The 22,243-nt window shown below is 41.0% G+C and overlaps 1 protein-coding gene and 1 long non-coding RNA gene across 13 annotated transcripts in view; one reads left to right on the top strand and one right to left on the bottom strand.

The window, feature by feature from the left end:
* Positions 1 to 1,016: 1,016 nt before the first annotated feature.
* Positions 1,017 to 21,875, top strand: LOC119488087. Its single transcript, XR_005206869.1, has 3 exons — positions 1,017 to 1,027; positions 9,229 to 9,240; positions 21,362 to 21,875. It is a non-coding gene; the product is annotated as an uncharacterized LOC119488087 (long non-coding RNA).
* Positions 4,500 to 22,243, bottom strand: part of lrrc7 (leucine rich repeat containing 7) — a 137,882-nt gene continuing 120,138 nt past the window's right edge. For 5 of the 12 annotated variants that reach the window (XM_037769360.1, XM_037769358.1, XM_037769357.1 and 2 more), the window contains 7 exons: positions 20,450 to 20,617; positions 17,794 to 17,913; positions 17,455 to 17,665; positions 15,765 to 16,231; positions 15,026 to 15,118; positions 10,147 to 10,221; positions 4,500 to 8,132 (listed from right to left, as the gene is read on the bottom strand). In XM_037769360.1, coding sequence (XP_037625288.1) covers positions 8,022 to 8,132; positions 10,147 to 10,221; positions 15,026 to 15,118; positions 15,765 to 16,231; positions 17,455 to 17,665; positions 17,794 to 17,913; positions 20,450 to 20,617 — 1,245 coding nt within the window. In that variant the 3' untranslated portion in view covers positions 4,500 to 8,021. Of the gene's footprint in view, positions 8,743 to 8,914; positions 10,222 to 15,025; positions 15,119 to 15,764; positions 16,232 to 17,454; positions 17,666 to 17,793; positions 17,914 to 20,449; positions 20,618 to 22,243 lie in introns of all 12 variants that reach the window. The other 7 variants (XM_037769363.1, XM_037769367.1, XR_005206867.1 and 4 more) reach the window with 6 other exon arrangements.

Here is a 22,243-nt window from a genome sequence, read left to right as displayed (position 1 = left end):
CAAAAGTCCCCAGTAAGTGTATTATGAGTGTCTCTGTCAGACCTTTTTGGTTAAACAGGAGGCTCAGCGGAAAATTAAATGTTAAAGTTAAAGGGACTGTTTGTAAGAATCAGAAATGCTTGTTAACGGCGATACCTGTGGCCGTTGAGTCAACGAAAGTCAGCGTCCTGTTGCTCGGGCTCACGCTTGTGCTCGCTCTACATAGACATGAATGAGCATCGCTCAAAACAGTGAGGCGACACAAGTCAGCTAAAACCACAATATCACTCTATATTTCACCTGCTTGGCAGTAATGTTAGCTGACCAGACGAAGGTCTCCCCATGAATCACTGCTGATCCTAGTGTTGGCTTTTCCTGCCTCAGCCTCCCGACCACGGTCGGAGGAAACACTGGCACCCGGTCAGAGACGATAACGTAACTCGCTGCGGAGACTCAAGACACATTAGGTGGAGTGAGCTGAATGAAGGCAGGCAGGCAGAGGAGCAGAGGAGCAGAGTACAGCAAAGCTACGGTCTCCTTCCCGCCCTCCGACCGCGGCCAACACTGTTTTGCAAGACGGGCTTCACTAGATATAATTTTGCGGTTTTGGTGCTTCCGTGTAGTTTGTGTTGGAGTCTTGTCTGAACAGCGTAGCCACGCGCAAGCGTGCATATGCGAGCGCGCACGGGACACCGACCCGGTTGATTTAAACGTGTAAGAAGTGACAAACAGTCCCTTTAAGAGTCCATACGAAAGCCCCCCTCTTGTGGTATTCAGGACCTTGCAGGTGGAAAGTTTCTGAAAGCTCCAAGTTCACGGGTTGTGACGTATTTGTTGACATTGTCAGAAAGGGCGGAGGCCATGGAAGTTAATTTTTTGGCATATAATGTCATAATTTTAGTTGTATATTGTTTTTCTTCATAATTATATATTTTTTGAGAAAAATGTTGATATTCCCAACTGACTAATCTTTTTCCTCTGTCATTATGCCTTTGCATTTACTGCATTATGTTACCCCACTTGCCAGCTTGCTAAATTGTTAGCCTCTGTGGCTTTAAACTCCGACAGTAACGTTAATATTGCTGTTGCTTAGCAACGGTGTTCTCTTAACCATTTGAAAGCCAAGCATATTGTGTACATGACTGCCCATGTTGTAAACACAAGCTCACGAGTTTCACTTGAAGGCCCCATTTGATCCACTGGGATGGGGGAAGAACGAAGGGGTATGGCAATCAACCTTAATTTAATTAGGTTGGCGAACACTCCGGTTCAGGCAAGGTCGCAAAATTATTATTAGACACGTCTATAAAACAAACGGTTGTTTAACAAGAAACAAATGCAAACACAAGTCATATTGCATCGACATCTATAGGATCTTCGGTTTTCTATTCCCCAACAAGGGGTGCAGCATGGATGTTTTAAGAAGTGGCTACCCGGATGTGCCGTTCTGGTCTATAGACCAAAACACTGGACTCGGCCTTAAAAGGAACATTTTGGAAAATATCATTGCCATCTTACCCATATTTAGATGATAAGATGAATATTAAATGCTTCTTTTTGATATTTTATGATACATAGTTTATCTCCATCACAGAGTCAGCAATCTATGTAAAAAGACAGAGAGGCAAAATCAGAAATTCAAAGTTACTGCTGGACGCACATTCGTCCTGCATGTTGGACACAATATACTGTCTGTATGTGTATGTCTGTAGACAGTGGAGCGACTGTAGGGACGTTTCATCTGCATACACACACACACACACATTTACGCAGGCAGCAGCTGAATGCAGGTCATGGACTCGGTCTCTGGTATTGTTATTGATCAGGTCAAGAGTTTATTGACAGCTCTGGTGGGTGCACAATAAAACTCTAGCTCTGAACACACACACACACACACACACACACACACACATACACACACACACATACACACACACACATACACACACTGATGCCAGCATAAATTATGAGCCGGCGTGGGGAGGAATTTATGCATGATTGTGTAAGTGGGTTGGTCAGTCAGCACACAGAAGTATCATTCTACAAACCAGTGCGTAAAAGACAGAGTAAAGAGGAAAGGGAACAAAAGGACGTCATTCTGCTTTTGTCAGTGCACGCGTTAGTGTGTGAGTGGCCTACTAGTACCCTCTATTGTTAATTGTCGGCCTGCACCACAGTAAGCAGAGTTGTTCTACAGAGGGAACTGATGCCAGGAGAACAGTGGGGAATGGTACAAGGCAGACGAGGAGAAGACGAGTTCAGCCAATGATACCTATCTTATCATCTAGTCATGCATCTTATTACAGCCAATATCCAGCCAATTAGACTGTTGTCAGGCTATTAAATAGGCATTATCAGTCACTATAAGTCCCATAGATGTGGGTCAATAGGGGCCTACTACACCTGCTAGTATGTTTTATCATCTATTCACATGGTAGATCACCGAAAGAAGGTATAAAAGAACACGACAGCGACCTCTAGCGACCATAGTAATTATGACAGGAGCAGAAACGGATGTCAGGCGCTGTAGTATAGACAGCGTGAAACTCCATAAGGGTTGGACGTTGGGGATGGTAAAGAAGTTGTAGTTTTGTTGCCAAAACCTAAAGAAGCCTATTTGTTTGTGTTGAAAACGTGACGTTTCATTCAGTTTTACACCATGTTATCACTTTCACAACGTAGTAGGCGTAGTAGCAGGCCCCTAATGACCCACATCTATGGTGCTTACAGCGACTGATAACACCTATTTAATGACCTAACAGTTGCATTGGGTGCAGTATATCACAATGTAGTGGCATATAATAATGCAGTTGGTGCGGCAGTGGTAGAAGAAGCACTCAGATCCTTCACGTGAGTAAAAGTAGCAGTACCACAGTGCAATATTACATTACAAGTAAAAGTACAGACATTGCAAAAGTACTTATTGTGCAGAAAAAAAGCTTATGTGAATTTTATAGGTTTATTTTTATTATTGGATAATTATTTGTGATGCATTAACATCATTTTAATGTTGTAGTGCTGGAGCTCACGTTGACTGTAGATCGGTTAGTCTAATCTATAACAATGCATCATATTTTATAAGCTGCTATCTGTCATAATGCATGGAGTAACAAAACAATTTGCCTCTGAAATGTATGGAGTAGAAGTATAAAGTATAAAAAAACGTTCTTAATTGGCCATAAAATTGCCTAATTATTTAATTTCCTTGTCATTAATGGCCATTAGTGGATAATAAGGTCCTGAATAAATCAAGTCCAAATTACAAACATATGGTTTAGGACTTTGTGAAAGCATGAACAAGCTCCAGTTCCATTTCAACATCCTTATGTAACTATAATTGATCAATAACTGATACATTTTTCAGCTCAAGTGCTGTGTGCAAAATCCAGTAGGAGTTTTATACATAATACTCAACACAACGGACCAAACCTTTCCTTTGAGCTGCTGAAAAAATACAAACGCTGACATGGTTCTGTACCTTTATGAGAAACTGTGTTTGTGAGGCAGCCGTCCCTCTGTAATCCACAGCTCAGATAAGTGTCAAGACCTCGATGAGATGGACGGATGGAAAAGGATGAAGAGGCTGTTAGACTAATGGACAGCGAGACAAAGGAGCATCTGCTGAGACGATGACAGCCTCAAAGAGAAGCAGAGGAAGCTGAAATCTCCTACAAGCCTGCTGAGGCGACTGTCATCTGTCTCTCCTCGTTCCTTTCATTACCTGATCTTTTTCTCTATACCTCCCTTCTTTATCCATCCTATTCAGCCCTGCTTATTCTTCTATCCCTTTATCCCTTTCTCTTTCATTAAAGGGGGTCTGTTGTGCTTTTTTTAGTGTGTTATATATATTTTTTGTGCATGTAAAAGGTCTGCAAAGTCACAAAGTCCATGCCAAAGAGAGTTACTCTCTCCCACAGAAACACTGCCTGAAACTGCCTGAAACTCCTTGTTGAAGTCCTGCCTTTTCTACCGTAATGTGTCACTAAGTGATACATTTGCATAACGGCTAGTTTGGCACGCCCTGAAACAAAGTTAGAGTGGAGCTGGAGCGGAGTTTGGTTTGGTTGACCAATCACAAGAGGGTGAAAAGAGGTGCTGCAGCACAGCCAGTATGATAAAAAATAGTGTTTTTTGAGCATTAAAGCATGTAAACATGTTGTACTAGAAACATGAAATACAAAAATGCACCTGAAAATAAGCATAATAGGTCCTCTTTAAATTTATTCTCTCTTCTTATTCCTTTTTCTTCCTTTCGCCTCTATTATTTTCTGCCTTTTTTCTTCCTCCGTTCCTTTATTTTCTTTCCTTATTTCTTTCTTCATCCCACTCAAACGTCCTTAGCACTTCATAACTTTCGTCCTTTTTTCATCACCTAATTTCCCCTATTTTTGTCTCATTCCCCCTTTTCTCCACACATCTTTTATCTCTTTCTACGGCAGTAAAGATGCATGCATACAGCAGAGGAGCAGAAAGAGAGATATCCCTAAAGACAGAGCTCAGTGCACCAGGAGGAACCCAGATTACCAATAGTGACATTTTTATTATTTGTACAATAGAGACTTTAGTACATTATTCAAAACACTTCTTATATACTGAAAAAATGGTACGTCCCAAAGCCCAAAATGGCTCCAGTATAATCGCTGCACAGCATTTTTTCAATTTTATACATATATTATTTTTTGTAAAAACTGTATCTTAAATAGTATGTACAGATAGCGTCTGCAAAATGCATTCTAAACACATGATATATATTATATATACTTCTGCAATTACATTTCTCCGCATTAATACTCAAAACTTAAAACTGGAAGGATTTCAACTTGCATGTGCAAATAAATAAAGAAATAAATAGTTCTGTTAAATCGTCACTAAAATTTGTCCAACTTATAACTCGACAGCGGTTTCTCTCTTCGGAGGTCAAAGTACTTTTTGTCACACAACAGAAGAAGCAGCATTCAAGTTGGGTAGGTGTAGGTACTGCAGAAAGCATGAGTACATTCACAATCAATATGAGTCATTTAAATTGGATTTCATTCACAGCTATGTACAGTGACACCGTCCTCAGCATTTGTTCAGCTCTTATGTAGTTTAAACACATAGAAAATGACTGTTTTTTATAGTCATATACATATATATATAATATATATTTGTATAACACAAATTCACAATTACAGTAGAAATACATTTTATACAGTTTTGGATAGTACATGTGTAGGTCTCCAAGTCATACTGTGCGTACTTCCATCCATAACTTTGTTATAAGTGTCATTATTATAAAATATCACAATTTTTGAGCAAAGCTAAGGTATATCAATATATTTAGAAAGAATTACCTGAAACATGTAGTAAAAAATAATTATATTATCAAACCTTTTTCTCTGTTCTCATCACAATATCTTTGATATTTCAAACTCTAAATAGGGTTGGGTGGGTGCCTGTGGTTCAGATCAAGTCTCTCAACCACAAGGCTAAACTGTACCATTTTGCGTCCCTTATATTGAATTAACTAACGCTTATTAAGAGGGTCGACACAAAATGGGCACAGCAGGATGACACTGTCATGTCAAGTAAAAGAAAAGGACAGTGCAGGATGTTGTTTTGCTCTGGATGAAACATCAGATGTTCTACAGAACAAAACAAAACTCACCGCCCTGAAACGTCTTCAAGACACGTGTTGCATTTACACAAAGACAGAAAATGAACCTCTTCGCTCTTTTTTTTTGTTTTTCTGTGGTCACTTCTGTCACGTCTATACGGTTTCTGAAGCATGACCGTTAAGGTTTGACATGGCTCCAGAAACCTCTCGTACAATCTCAGTATACATCTGAGTTATACATCATTTTCTTTCCCTATCCGCATATCATTTTTGAACATTCACCAACCGAGTGAATGTACATCTCCATGTACACCTAGCGTTAACTAGCATCTCCCTCAGGTTACAAAAGATACACTGACATTTCAAGTGTAGCCAAAAGCCTTTGTGGCACAGATCAGATCTTTCCCTGATTGTCTAAAAAAGGGGAAATCTGTTTGACTGCAGATTTACCCATTAAGACAGTATTATTATTTGATTCTTGTAGGGACTGTCTCTTTTCTCTTGTTGCTTTCTGCAGGGAGGTCAGAGGTCGGGACACTTCAGCAGAGCGGATACTTGCTGACACTTCTGCATTCACACCAGATCACGATTCGCCTTAGGGTTGTGCGGCGCTGCGGGAGGGTCACATTAATGGCCCATTAACTGCAACGATTAATGCCTTTTGTTCCCTCATTGCTAGGCTGTACAGCTCTGGATCGCCGGTTACGCAATTGATCAGCGCAGCCTGACGTCGGGTTGCGTTTCTCCAAAAGTTTTTTTCCCGGCACCCCCTGCGACAATCACAGCCGCAGTCCAAACACATTAACTCCATTCAAAATGAATGGGATAACCTGCATTTTCGCCGCAATGCCTGATCTGGTGTGAATGCAGCCTTAGATTTGAAGGCCAGGCAAAATGTTAAAAAACAGTTTCCCTATTCACTACAAGCCACGCTACTGCTCTCTCTGTGTGCAGATCAGATCTGGGCCACAAAGCGGTAAAGCTCTGGTGTTTTGGGCCTGTGTGTAAATACAACCAGGGAGGGGCGCAGAGGGTCCATAATATGGCACCAACTACAGAACATCAGTCTCACTGAAACTCAGTGGTATAATACATCTAGAGTCTTCTACAGAGTAGAGAACGCTAGAAGCCAACAGAAAATGTCTGGCTGACAGTGACCAAATGATATGAAAGCATGCTGTGACTTTATCATACAACTCAAACAGCTAAAAAAAGGATGCAACATTGCTGTAACAATACTAGAAAACAGGACTTCAAAATATGGCACAGATATTATGAATAATGTTACAGTGTGTGTGTGTGTGTGTGACTGGTTTTAATATAGCAGTTGAATTGTAAAATCAGGCTAGAATATAGACAGGGCTTCATTATGAATAGTGCACAGAGCGCACCATTGCATATGTGTCGTGTATGGGGGCACATACGTCTACTGTGTGTGTGTTGCCTGTTAGCTCACGTGCATGGCAGTGTGTGTAAACATTAGCATGACTCGCTCGATAGATGGCACTGTAGGACAAGTTAGGCTCTGCTGAAAATCTCAATGGGCCGAGCCTCAGAAGTATTGCTTTAGCTCTTTTCAGTACACCTGTGCAAGCAACAGTTTTAAAAAGAAAAAGTAGCAATAATGAACTATCAACAGTGTTTTCTTTACAGAAAAAAATCAGTGGTATACTTTAGAAAATTGTCCATTTGGAGAAATAATCCCTGTATGTTCATAAGAGAGGATTCAGAATGTGGTTTATCAACAATATTTATATGAATCATAAACTTCTGTCCAGGCCCCAAGGAAAGCGCAGCTCTAGAAAGCTGCGGCTCTATATATGTACACAAGGCAGAAAGTCTTAAGTTTTCAATTTCTGTACACTGGAGGCAATAAGACCTGCAGAACAGAACAGAAGACAGCAGGAAAGAATAAAAAGCAAGACAGCGGAGGAAAGAGAAGAACAGAAGATAAAAGTCAAAAGAAAAGACAACGCAATGAAGAATACGGAAAGTGAATCATGTGCTACGCCAAACAAATTATTAATAATCTACCATGGACCGCAAAATAAAAGGCAGTGGAGAAAACAAACTATTCAGACTGACTGATCAGATGACTGCCTAATTAACAACCACAAAATCCAAACTGCAGCAGCCCTGTAGGAACTCAAAGAGCCCTCTTCAGCCGTCGATCGGGTCCCTGACCGCCGCTAGACAGAAGAGCCGATATGTTTCCTATGGTACATTTGGCACTAGTATTTGCCTTTGGTCCAGCAATAGGCAAATAAATGTCTGTGTGTTCCCCTAAAAAGGTAAAAAAGGCGGCTCATTTTTCAGTTCCACAAGCCTCCAGCAGAGGGCAGGTGGGATGGCGTGGGATGGCGATGAGCAGAGTAGAGAAGCGCTGTTGTTGTTGTTGTTGTTGTTGTTGTTTGTGTTTGTTTGTTTGTTATAAAACTATTTTTTTTTAGCACGTGCTGCTGTCTCTCAGAACCACCAAGTCCACCGTCCGCTGGAAACTCTTCAGCAGAGAGACGGATGTCTCGTGCTCCATGTGTAAAAAACTATGTCCGTTAGCCTGCAAGGCAAACACGCAGCACAGTCAACAGCATGTGTGTGTGCATGGATGTATAGAGAGGTATGTGTGCTGCAGTATTTCCATACATATGTGTATATGTGTGTTTGTGTGTGTGTGTGTGTGTGTGTGTGTGTTTGTGTGTGTGTGGGAGGATGGAGGGTCACTGCCATCATTATCTCAGTAACACATCACTGTTGGGGAAAAGAGAGAGAAGAGGAGGAGCTACACAGTCATGCTGTAGAGAGAGAAGGGGTAAAGACAAAAAAGGGCTTTTAGATGAGTTCATCCAGCTAAACTGTACATCTGTGGAGAGAAGACGAGGGGGAGGAAAACACGACAGGAATGGGGGGGAAGAGGAGAGGTAAATCTGTCATGGTAAAGTGCTAGCATCTCACAATCCTCACGCTTCCTTTTGGGCTCAATTCTAGCACTACTTTGACATAATAGCTACAGTTAATATATAAATATATAAATAAAGTTCATATTTATGAATAATTTCTGTTTCGTGTTTATTGATTTAAGTTGACTGACTACATGGGAGGTGGAAGTTGTTTCAATAGCATATTGTTGCCCCTGGGAAAGTATCCCTGCCAGGTGTAACAATGCACAACTTCAGCATTAAAATGAATGTACTCATGTTTGTTTTTTCACAACTTATTATATTATATTTCAGTGAAATAATCTAATCATCTGAAAAATAAGTCTTACTGCACACTGCATACTTTCAGAATGCAATGCAGAGAAGTTCCCAGAGTTTAGGTCCAGATCTTATCCAAAGTTACTATATTAGAAAAAGAGTTAATTAACCTGGAAATATCTAAGTAGCACGCAATACTGGCGTATAATAAGTATAGTATAAAGAACAACTTTATTGTGAGACCAAAGCTTTTGTCAGCCTGTCACCAGGGTCATAGATACCCATGTGTGAATGTCCCATTTGATGTGTGTACTGTATATATATGATTGGTTGTTTAACTTTTTTCTTTCATGCTCATTCGATTTAAATGATCTTCGTAATGTGTTACGATAATGGTTGACTTGTGACTTCACTTGGACTTGAGCTTTCTGACTTGAAAATACTTCATACCTTCCCTAGATTAAAAAGTATGTTATCTAAAAAGTGTCAATTCATTTCCCGAATCAACTAACGTTAACGCTTTTCATTCCCAGCAAGTCGACACTTAATCCCTCAGATCCACTTCGTTTGAACGAATCCGACAACATCGAATCAAGTTGCGGGAGAGAACCATGAAGAACTAACGTTACGTTACGTTACGTTACTGAGTGTCAGTTGGAAAAAATGATACTAATGATAATTTCGTTTGCATACGAAAACTATGCGGTGGTCAACAAAAAACGCAAACGGCATTACGTTTGGTGAGGAGCACATTATGACTTGTTTAGAACTCAAAACTCAAAGTTTAGGACTTGAGTGCAAAGACTTGAGACTTACTTGTGACTTGCAAAACAATGACTTGATCCCACCTCTGGCTTAAAGTATGTTGAGCCTTGATGTCTTACGAAATGGCCCTAAAATCGTTTCACAACTTCAGACAACTTTCAAGTTGACAGTTTCATAGTAATCGTGATAATAACAGTATAAGCGACTCAAATCCTCCTGTGATCTTTGGCTCAAAAGCTTTTGGGTGTCACTGGCTAATGATGAATAAGAGAGAGAGGGTGGGGGTGTCATGCCTGATTTCAGGACCAACATGAACACACAGAGGCAGAATATACAGGTGGGAAAACACTGAAGTCTCTTGTACGCTACATGTAAACACCCACTAAGATAACATAACACAAGTGGGTGAGTTTGTGATCACTGTGGCTAAATAGTGTTTGTGCGCCTCTGTTAGATAGCAGGTAAAGAGTACATGACTTCCTCTTTTTTTTCCTACCGAATGCTCTGCCTCGCTGTTTATACAACAAGGGGAGGGTGTGGAAGGTTAGGGAGGGAGAGAGGGCAGGATTTGGCTGTTTCTGGCCCATTTGATGACGAGTGAGAGGAAGTTACCTGCAGAATCTTGTCTCCGGGCTGCAGGGCGGAGGCGGCGGGCCCGTCATGCTGTACCCTAGTGACAAAGATACCCTATAAGTCAAAATGATACACCGTTAGGACGACACAGGGACACGATGGTTTAGAATCTTTGCCTTTCTCATTCTCATCTAAATATCCACCCCCAACCCCCCAACAAATCACATTCCTGCCAAAGAATATACGCCAATGCATTCTCTTTGTTCTGAATTTAGAGAGGCATGCAATTCATGATGCATTTTTAGTTATTTAAAGTACTTGGGTTTACTTATTATTGGCATTTATTGCTGAGTGATAACATTCCTCCCAAAAAGACATAGATTACACATGTCAAAATGGTTTATCAGCTATTTATACAGATAAGTACTTTGCATAGACAATAAAGTTGAATCTAATCTCATCTAATCTAGACATGAGGTTAGAAAGAGAGAATAATAGATTATACTGTATAATAATAATAAAGGGCGATGTTGCAATGTTGCATCCGATTATAATATAGTAATATAATAGGGCAAGAAGAATAGGTGTGGGATGACTTTAGGAGAAAGAAGTAGGTAGCGGGTAGGGCAGAAGATATTTCATCCCCCATATTTTCCCTCAATAACCCAAGGCAGAGATTGTAAAAACACCAACATCTTTTCACCGGGAGCTGAAAGATGTTTTGGAACACAGAAAGTGTGGGACAATACAGCTGCATCGACTCGACGTGGTTTCAACAGGTTGTGCACGTGTTGAACACACAGTAGTGAGCTTCACAAATAAAGTTAACAGTACGATGTAGCAGTGACGGTGCAGTGGCACCTTCATACCACAGTCTATGAGTGAATGCAGGAACAAACACATATATTGCAGGTTAAAGAGGTGTACAAGTTCAAGTTTATACAGTGAGCCTCATATACGTAGACAAATCATCTTGATAATGTGGCTATGAAATGGTTTCATTTTGTATGCAAAGTGGTGCATATATGCAATTTAATGTATGACAACATACTACAAACATGAATTGTTATTTGGATCAGTTAATTTTGCTATTCAGGCACTGAAAGGGGAATATGGAGCTCACTGTACATTACAAATGTGTTTGACGATAAAACAGTTACACACTATAAAGCAGTTGCACACAAAGCTGCAGTGCCCTTCAAAAACCTTCCATCTTCAAAATTTCAGAATTTTCCCCAAAATTTTGAAAAATTGCTCTATTTTTCAGGACAATATTGGGGATGAGGAAGTTTTTGCATAACATATAAACAGTTTTCTCCAAAAGATGACAGTTGATAAGTATGTTATCAACAGCAGCTCAGTGTGCAAAGACAGCAGGAGCAGAAAATCGGATTTTCCAACGTTCATGACCCAGATCTGTTGAAAAATCCATGTTCTGCTCCTTAAAACCCTCGTCTTCTGTTCCTAAATGGATCCGGAGAAGCTCGTACATCAAAACCCGGGATTTCACTCCTGTCAATACGGGAAGTGAGTCACCGTCTCCGCTCGCTGAATCCTAATTAGCCAGAAGTGAAACTGACCCAGTGGCTTCGAGGGCCACCGCTAGTCTTTTAAGTGAAACTCAGAAGATCATTTCTTCTATAGAAACCTGATAATGACTTGTCGCAGGTTTTACAAAGGGTTTTTAAAACGTTTAGAAATCACTGGAGGATCTAAACTTTGAAACAACGTGTCGGATACAATGTGGTTTCAAAGCTTTGAGAAGTACGTTTTGTAAACTATAAATTAATCTGGATTAGTTCTTGGAAGATTACTCTATTTCTATATACAAGAAACACATGCAAAGAGTAGATCACCAAAGGTTTATGATCAGGCCAAAATGATTTGTTGTTTCAGTAAAAATAAGAAAATAAATGTTATGAAAAAAGATATTGTTAGATACATTTACAAATTATATAAAACTAAACTATTCTAGGATTATAGTTTGTGTCATTTGGACAACAAACAAATCTTCACTTGTTCGTGGTAAAATATTAATGCTGTGTTCAGCCATTATAAAAGAGAGAGGTCAGACAATTTAGAGGCGAAACTATAACAACATGTTCGCCGTAAAAAGGCTAAAATAAAGAAAACACAAAGATGAGACATCTTTTGTTTGAATTTGAATGGAATTAACAGGATTTCCAATTCAGACATTTTTTTTTGCCAATTTGAAGATGATACTGTTCCAACAGTGTTTTACAAATATAAAGACCACTCAAGAGTGTCCTTTTACTCCTAATAAATCAGAGGATGGGTGCAAACAACAAGCTAACCACAAGAGGGAGCCACATTCCTGTGGTACAGCCGTGGCTGTGGTCGGCTCCAGGGATCAAAACCTCAGATGTATAATTTATCAGTCAAGCTGTTTTGATTCACAGTCCTTTTAACTATTTAAACTCTGGCTCAATTCAGCCTTAAGTCTGTACTTCATTTACTTTCAAATAAAATGTAGTTTTAAACCTAGTAATGTCTACTCTGACTAGAATAGTCACAAATGTATACGTAGACAAAACAACAGAAGTTAATATCAGTCGGTCAGAAAAGATGATCAAACCAAAATCAAAGGCGTCTGCATTTGTTTGAGCTAAATCTGCTGATGAATCAGCCCAGAGCTGACAAGCACTGAAAGAACATGAAAGCAACTTTCGACTGCTCCAGCAAGAAGCCTCACATGTGGATAGAAATAATAAGGGGGCCAGAGTAGGAATAAGGTGAGTAAAAGGAAATGTGGTGGTGATAGTTGTCAGCTGTTTTTGTAGCATGGTAACTTTGACAGAGGGCAAATATCCTCCATGAGACCCAGTGAGCGATGCATATATTGGGTCTAATGTGAGCAAAGCAGAGTTCATTTCACGTCACATTTAGGACATCTAAATGTAAACATTTGACGTTAGAACATTTACATTCGAACCATACTTACTCTCATGACTCAGTGAAACTGACTGACACTGACATCACTGCAGATACCCAGAGGATCATTCACTGTCACTGTATGATGCTAAACATTTCACTCTAATGTGAAATATTGTATTATTATAGTATTGTATTCTTCAATATCCATTAATCCGTATCAACATGGATAGATAAAATATGTCGGTAACACTTCATTTTACAGGTCCGCAAATGTCATGGTAATTAGGTGATAATTAGCAAGTAACCTATTTTAAATTTCTTTGGAATTACTGCCAAATTACCCCAATATTTATCTCAAAATTGATCAAAAATTACTTTATTATAAACATTATTTAATAATTATATTCCGCTATTTCACAAAAGCTGGTAATTTATTTAATACATTTCCAGGAAAATAATACAAAGTTAATTGATATGTTTTATTTCCATGTCTGCTGATAAATAGATAAATAGATAATAATTAGCAAATCATTTATTTGAAATTTCTTAAAAAACTCCCTGAATCATTACATTAGCTATCAGGTTACATTTGTGTAGACATAAGTCACACAATGGTGATATTTGTGCTGATCAGAAGTGTCTTCTATTAGTTTGGGTTTTCCACCTCTAAATGAAGAGCAGCCGCTTCTCAAGCCTAAGGGCCCTATTTTAACCATTATATGCTATTCTAGCATATCATTATTAAATAATGTTTATAATAAAGTCATTTTCGATACATTTTGAGGTACATATTGGGGTAATTTGGCAGTAATTCCAAAGAAATTTCAAATAGGTTACTTGCTAATTATCACCTAGTTACCATGAAATTTGCGGACCTGTAAAATGAAGTGTTATGTGTTTATCTAGACCTACAGTCTACCTTACATCTGTATAAATATAGTGTATGTATAATATAATTACTTGACAAATAGAGAATCACTTGAGAGCATTAATAATGGACAGACTGCAGCTGGTGAAGCTTTATGGATACAAGTAGAGATGGGAATGATTAAATAACTGCACATCAGCAAATGAGTCACTACTTGTCCACTCAAAACTTAAGTTAAATGATGAATTGACAGTTTCTATATTATTAGCACTTGACACCCCCGACTTAAATTAATTCACCATTTATCACGTGGTGCTGTACTGAGGCCGACTGTTTTAAAGCACTCTCATTGTCGGCTTTCTATTTACAGACCAGCTGTCTCGTCAGTTACTCAACATCGGAATAAGCGTCAGTAAGATCTGCCATACTTCTCGTCCCGAGATCAAAGTGTTGAACATCTAAAATCACCCACGGTGTCCCAGAACTAAAGCAGCATTCCTAAAATAGCTGTCAGAGCTCCGTGAGCAGCCGCGCTCCTTTAGACTGACTATAGCGGCATGTTTCTAGGACAGACTGCCATGTGCGCGAGGCCTGGGGGATCTGCAACCCCAACAGGCTCTCAGCACAGGCGCACACTGACGGGATCAGAAGAAGAAGAAACGATAAAAGAGTTTGGCATATCTTGTAATAATGTTTGCATGTGGGCACAAATCTATTTCTAAATACTGAAATATTCAAGTTTGTAGCTTAATTTTTCCAAGAGACCTCACAGTGATGAGGACACAGTAAAAATGAACACACCATTAATTATATGTATGTGCATAGAGCGTGTGTATCAAAAGTGCTTCTTATACTATCCGTCCCAATGATATAGTTGAACTCAGGTATCATTTCGCTGATGGTTTTCTAGGATTTCTATATTTTATCACATCCCAGACTTCTTTACCCCTTCAAATTCAATCAAACAGATGTTTTCGAAAAAGTCTGTAGTTTAAAGATCACAGACTCAAAGAAGACTCAAAGTTAACCAAGTCAACTGTTGCCCCACAGACAGATGGACAGAAACACTGCAGTAACTAGCAGCAGTTTCCATGGCAACTCTGAGGTAAAGCCGGGGGAGGCTGTGATTGGCTAGCAGGCCAGGTCGGGTCGTACCATGTCGGAGGGTTTGAAGGGGTTCCCTTGGCCGCTGATGCCACCAGAGATACTGAAACCAAGACCAGGGTTCTTCTCTATTCTCACACACAACTATAGAGAGAGAGGAGGAGGTGGGGGGGAAAAGAAAGACAGAAAAGAAAAAGAAAGACAAGTGACAGTGAAACACAAAGATCATAACAATCTCTACACCAAGCACAGAGTAGATAGACACCACGTACAACGGCGCTTTCATGTGATGTGTGACATGCTTTGGCAGCTATATTGGAGGTCCTCAGTTCTCTGGCAACAACAATTGAGCCACAAATATCCTTGTCAGATTTTTTTTTTCAATTTGGCATAATGAAAGCCATCTCATACTAGGAATTGAAAAACAAAACCCCGCAGGAAGATTAGCTGATCTGGGTGGTGTGAATGACTTCATGTTCCTACCTAAACTGGTACAGTGATCTCCATCTGTGAAATATCTCAGATTTAGAACGACGCCTCCGTGGCTTTTTCTAGACTTGTTTCTTCTCACAAACGGTTGCTGTTAGGCGGCTAAAATTACACTTACATATCCCAGTTATTTTAATATTTTGTGTTCTCTAGTTGACGGCTTATTGGCCTTATGTGGACCCTTCAAAGTTGTGGGAGCCAAGTGGAATGTGAATGGACCTACATGATCAGACCTCCAAGATAGTGTGAGACATGGTTGCTGAGGACAAACAGACAGACGGACGGACAGACAGACAGATACCTGTTCCTGGAAACCATCCTGGCTCTTCTGGCCTTTCGTCTGCAGTAGGCAGCGAGCGCTCTGAGGCCGTGGGTTGGTGTGGGTCATGACAACCTGATTGCTATGGACCATGCCCTGGTTGCTGTGGACCATGCCCTGGTTGCTATGGCCCATGCCTTGGTTGCTATGGCCCATGCCCTGGTTGCTGTGGACCATGCCCTGGTTGCTATGGCCCATGCCCTGGTTGCTATGGCCCATGCCCTGGTTGCTGTGGCCCATTCCCTGGTTGCTGTGGCCCATTCCCTGGTTGCTGTGGCCCATTCCCTGGTTGCTATGGACCATGCCCTGGTTGCCGTGGTACTGAGGGTTGGTGGCGGGCTGATGGGATGTGTGGGAAGAATGGGGGTTGTACTGGGGCTGGTTCCCAGATGGGGACAGAGCCATGGGCATGCCGGCGCCGGGGTAACCCTGTCCAGGAGCAGGATGGCCTGGATGGGAAGAAAAGAAACTGGTTATAAAAATATCTATAACTGATTAATTTGTAGGCTGTTGACACATGGCAGACTTAAAGGGACTCTTTGTATGAACCAGAAATGCTTGTTAACAGCGACACCTGTGGACGTTAAGTCAACGAAAGTCAGCGTCGGGCTCGCGCTTGTGCTCGCTCTACATAGACATGAACGAACATCGCTCAAAACAGTGAGGCGACACACGTCAGCTAAAACCACAATATCACTCTGTATTTCACCTGTTTGGCAGTAATGTTAGCTGACCAGACGGAGGTCTCTCCATGAATCACTGCTGATCCTAGTGTTGTTTTTTCCTGCTTCAGCCTCCCGACCGCGGTCGGAGGGAACAGGGAAGACCCTGGCACTCGGTCAGAGACGATAACGTTTCTCGCTGCGGAGCCCCGTCACTTCACAAGACACGGGAAATCTCTGTTGGTCTGGAGAAGCTGCAGCATTTATTCCTGCACAAACGTCCACTGTACATTCACTAGATATTCTCAGAGCTAAACTAACTCTTCTGCAGTGTGTAGTGTGCGCGCATGAACGTGAGGTGGAGCGAGCTGAGTGAAGGCAGGCAGGCAGGCAGAGGAGCAGAGTACAGCAGAGACTCCGGCCCTGGAGACCAGAGCTATGGTCTCCCCCGCGTCCTCCGACCGCAGCCACACTGTTTAACAGATCACTAGATACAACTTTGCGGTTTTGGTGCTTCTGTGTAGTTTGTGTTGGAGTCTGAATCTGAACAGCGTAGCCACACGCGAGCGCGCATGGGACACCGACCCGGATTGATTTATATGTGTAAGAAGTTACAAACAGTCCCTTTAATTTTACACTGACCTACCTGGGCTATCACTGACTAAATGCAGGTTTGAAACTGGGGTGAAATTTAATTCAACTTTTTATGCCACAGTAGCTTGAACTGAATTTAAGATAAAACAAACACCTGGGTACGGTAACTGGCTAACAAATGCTAACGGTAATGCTTGGGCTGTTGGCGTTTTGTTTTCCCATGATTATATCACTCTTTAATTAACAGTTTAATAACTGATAAGGCTACATCTGTTTCTGATGATGATTAGATGTGACAGCATAACTGATGACTGCTTCCAACCCCAATAATTACATTTAATCATCTAAAGTTTCAACCCCGAAATATGTTTTTTAAGGGCTACAAATGAACCACTTTTGAATTTATTATCATTTACCTTGAGACATGTTGCCTTGGTACTGCCCCGGCCCCCCGGAGGGAACCACTGACAGGGGCATGCCCGGTTGGTATTGGACCCCTTTGGTCATCATCCCGTCGTAGCCCTGCTGCACGACCACACGATGAGGCGTAGTGGAGGAGGAGGAGGAAGAGGAAGTGACGACCATGGTGTTGTGTGACTGGTGGGAAGGGTTGTGGGAGTGGGCACTCTGTGGACAGCGGAGGGGCAAGTTAGAGACACGGCATTAAAAAAATTGTTATGTACACATATGCTCACATCCACACCAGAGCAATGGTTACTGGAGACGCTTATGTATTTGTATTTTGCAGCTCCTACCTTTTTCATGAGGTTGTCAGGTGGGACGTCCCTCCTGCCAAGTGAGTATGGAGCCCACTGGTTGCTCCCTGACAGCCCCTCCTGGTCGTTATCCAGCATGGCAGCCTGCTGAGAGGGGGTCTGAGAGAGAGACAGAGAAACAGATAGAGACACAGTGACTATTACTGGAAATTCACATTTAACTCAAGTAATTAATTCAACCTTTGTCTACCTGAGTTTCAGACAGGTTTACATGAATGTTATGTGAGATTCTGTAGTTTTTAAGTAGGAATACCGTAGGGCGGCAACAGCTCAGTAAATAGATTGTGATATGTTACCACCAGTCATCATGGAGTCATGACTGATGCAGCTGATAAATACTGTATCAGAATAGAAAGTTATTTATGTGTTGCCCACTCCTTCTACACCAAGAGCCTCTCATATAAAGCCCCTGAGAACTTGGCTTCATTTCTCTGCAATGATGAAAAGTTCAAATGTCGTTAGTAGGACTGTCAGTATAACTACCCTTGTTGAACGCAGTATTGTTCCAGAAATAACTGCGATAAACAATATTATTGTCATTTTAAGACCATTTTATGCCATTGATATAATGATAATATAATAGCATATTAATGCAAGTACACCCTTTCTTAAGAGCAATGATATTTTACATTCGTATAAGATATTCAGACATTGGAATTGGAATGTGAAAAAAAAATTAAAATATCTAAAATAAATAAAACATAAATAAAATAAAACCACACAATCAAAACAATACTGTGCAATGTGCAAGTCTTATGATGGTAGGCAAAACCCTGCTGTTTATTCTGGCATCATGTTGGTTAAAATGTTGGTGACATTCATATCTTCATTATGACACGGCTTTGTTGAATACTCGATTCTGATTGGTCAATTACATCTGTTACTTCTAATAGCAGATAGCTGCTATGTATAACAGACCGTTGCCATTTTTGTGTCAAATTATTGATTTCTTAAGTAAATAGCCGTGTAATAAGGGGGATAATGTACAGCTAGTGGGTCATTGTTGTGAAATAAACCCAACTAGGCACGCTGTACATTATCCCTATACGTATATCGTAAGATAAATCAATAACTTAAAAATGATTGAAGTCATGTCCATATATCGTACGATAAGTCAATACCGTAATTATCATGACAGGTCTAGCCTTTAGGTGATATTTATTAGTGGTTTACACTCAAAAACTCAGCCAATGTTTCATCAGGAATGTGAATGTGGTTTGATAAGATTTGATTGACCCACCAACTGTCATCAGATTCAAATGTTGCTGAATTCTGATTGGCTCATCGAAGTATGGAAGTATTTTCCTAACTGGGCCCCGCCCACCTCAAACCAGTAAGAAGAGCACAGAGAAAAAAACAAATACTGAAACCTCTTATGTATAATAACCAAAACTGGGACAAAATGGTTTGTTCATGTAGGGTAGCATCCAACTACCCATATCAAGAAGTTGTTTGCGAAAACAAGTTTTCAGGGCCATTAAAAGTGTTACCGGTTCAAAATGGTCACTCTGGCCCTGTTCAGACCTGGTATTAACATGCGTCCTCAGTGATCGGATCACAAGTGGACAGCTCTAAGTACGTCTGTTCACACCTGGCATTAGAATGCGTCTCCACATGCGTCTTGAGTGGCCACTTGTGATCCGATCTCACTTCCCTGCTCTATATGCAAATAAACACGTAGTAAACACATGGTCAATACAGTAGACGTTGTAGCGTAATATTACAGGAATGTCTGCAGTAATATCCTACATATTTGTGAATTCAGGTACATTTTATTAACATTAACATCAAAATAAAAGGAGCACAGAAACCGTTTCCATGCTGCCAGGCAGACAAGCGCTCGCCTGTCTATTCACCTGAGGAGCGCAGTGAGACCCCGCGGATCCCAGCGGGAGGTCAGTTGAGTCGGCGGTCCTTAATATGGCCCAGGACACATTCACGTATACACTGCTAAAAGGATGTGGCGTTTGAATGTGGTCTGAAAGATCCGATCTCAATGCATCTTGAGTGCGTTCACACCTGTACTTAGAGCTGTCAACCTGTGATCCGATCACTGAGAACTCATGTAAATACCAGGTCTGAACAGGGCCTATTTTGTATTTGTATCATAGTAGAATTGGTTGAATGTGGTGTAGACATGCAATGCATAACAGCTCCACGTGTCAGACAACAAATACCCAGAGACTGACAGAATACAGTAGAGTATTTTAGGATGGCACAGACAAATGTTTGTTGAGCTGCATCCGTCCTTGTTGTTTTTGGTCAACTTGAAATATGGAAAGTGTGTTACAGTTCAGCCCAAACACGTGAAATACCAATCCATCACCAGAGTGTGTTCACTTGACGTTAGAAGTCAGCCACGTCGAGGGAGATTCGTGGGATTTTAACGCCAAAACTAAGGTATCATACCCAGTTCATCGATACTCACAGCATGAAGTGGTAGACAAGGTAGTTATAATAATCTAAATCATAATAGTAATAATGGCACAGATTTTAAAATAGTTCATGGTTGCTGTAGTTGGGTGAAGAGTCAGTGGCAGCTATTCTCTATAATTACCTAGTAATTATAGAGAATAGCTAGTGTGCAGTAATAAGAGCAGTACCACGGGTTCATTGTTCTCAGAGGGATACTCACAGCGTTAGCAGACGGAGGAGGAGGTAGTGGCAGCCAGCGGCCAGCAGGGGGTTCATGCTTAGTGTTATTGTAAAGGTTAAAGTTCAAAGTGCTGCTGCGCCCCTGGCCGTGACCCCCGCCCTGACAGAGCATGCCCAGCGTGAGCGTGTTGTGCTTTAGGACACCACTCTGATTGGAGGAGACAACATCACATGACATGGGTGAATGCAGGGGGAGGGTGGCGGAGCCCACACAGCGGGCTGCAGCGTGGTGATAACACACTGTGAGCTCCACACACAAATAAACAAACAACAAAAACACTGATAAAACAACAACAACAACAACAACAGTGCAGAGTTGCTGAAAGCACAGAGAAATGTTAGCTAGTGATCGGTCAATACTGACAGAGAACATTGTGTCATACAAGCAACAACTGGTGGATCAGTTCATTCCAGCATTAGTGTGTAATGTGTGGATATTTAATCAATTAGCACATTCCCTAACTGAAAACTGATAACTACAAACTTCTATGTGTGGAGAGACAATATGTTTCAATGCTTCATTTTAGCACCATCGCACAGCTCTGTCCAGATGTCAATGCCAACTTTGTCACTTTCTTGCTGAAAGTTAGACTCTCATGTTTGTACAGTAAATATGAAGCTGGAGCCAGGAGGTATAAAGACTGGTAACAGTTAGCCTGGCTCTGTCCAAAGGTAAAATAACACCGGCACCTTTAAAGCTCCTTAAAGACACAATGAGTAGGATTTAAAAAAACAAAACAATGTATAAACTGATACAAAATCTCTCAATCATCACTTATGCCCCACTAGAAGTGTGTGGTGGTGTCTGTATCTGCAGAGACCCTGAACCTCTGCTTGTATTTCCTCTTTGCTTTTCATTTTGCTGTGTATCGACCCGGTGCCAGATAGTAAGCATGCATCCAAGAGGAAGCTACGAAAATGGCAGACACAGCTCCAAAAAATGCAAAATATAGCGAGGCGAAACGCCAAGCGGACAAAGCTCGTTCCAAAACGAGAGTGAATTTGGGGTTGGCTTCACTGAGCCGGGGAGGAGGGGCCAACTTTGAATGTTGTGTTTACAAACTGCAACCCACAAATCCTACTCATTGTGCCTTTAATTCATTATATATTAACCAAAGTGTAAAAAACAAGTTGTGCTTTTACAGGGGTTATTTGCTTTTTTTCACTAGGACGCTCGTTGCCAGGCAACCAGCGGACACTCCAGGACTAACTGCGCTCGACCAAGAAATAATTAAAGCACATAATTGCCCATAAAACAACAAATTATTTTTAGTGGTAAGTTAGTGAGCCTTAAAGCCCAAAGCACACCAACCCAACATCGGAGAACTAGCGGCGATGAAGGCAGCCTGTTGCGTCGCCTCACGTCGCCTTTGTCTTCGCCGATAAGTTGCACTCGAACACAACGCAAAGACTACAGCCGACGGCCAGTTAGCACGTATATTCTGCGCCTGCGTGAGATGAAATAACTCTCCACACCAGCAGGTCGCGATAGTCTGTATTTGTTGTTCAAAAAGGGAAACGATACTCCTCTATATCTTTACATAGCAAATATTTGTTTGCTGCTATATTAACGCTCTGAAAACCAAATTTAGCACCTTTAAGCTAATGGCCTGCTGCCTGTCGCTTCATATTCAGCATACAGACATGAGAGCGGTATCTTCTCATCTACCTTTTGGCAAGAAAGCTGAAAAGAGTATTTCCCAAAATGTTACACTATTCCTTTAAAGATACTACTGTTCCCTAGATCATTGTTGATACATTATATTTACAGTGC

Source organism: Sebastes umbrosus, chromosome 5, assembly GCF_015220745.1.
Source record: "Sebastes umbrosus isolate fSebUmb1 chromosome 5, fSebUmb1.pri, whole genome shotgun sequence".
Classification (NCBI taxonomy): Eukaryota; Metazoa; Chordata; class Actinopteri; order Perciformes; family Sebastidae; genus Sebastes; species Sebastes umbrosus.
The sequence above is the reverse complement of the archived record's forward strand: the minus strand, read 5'-3'. Positions and strand labels throughout refer to the sequence as shown.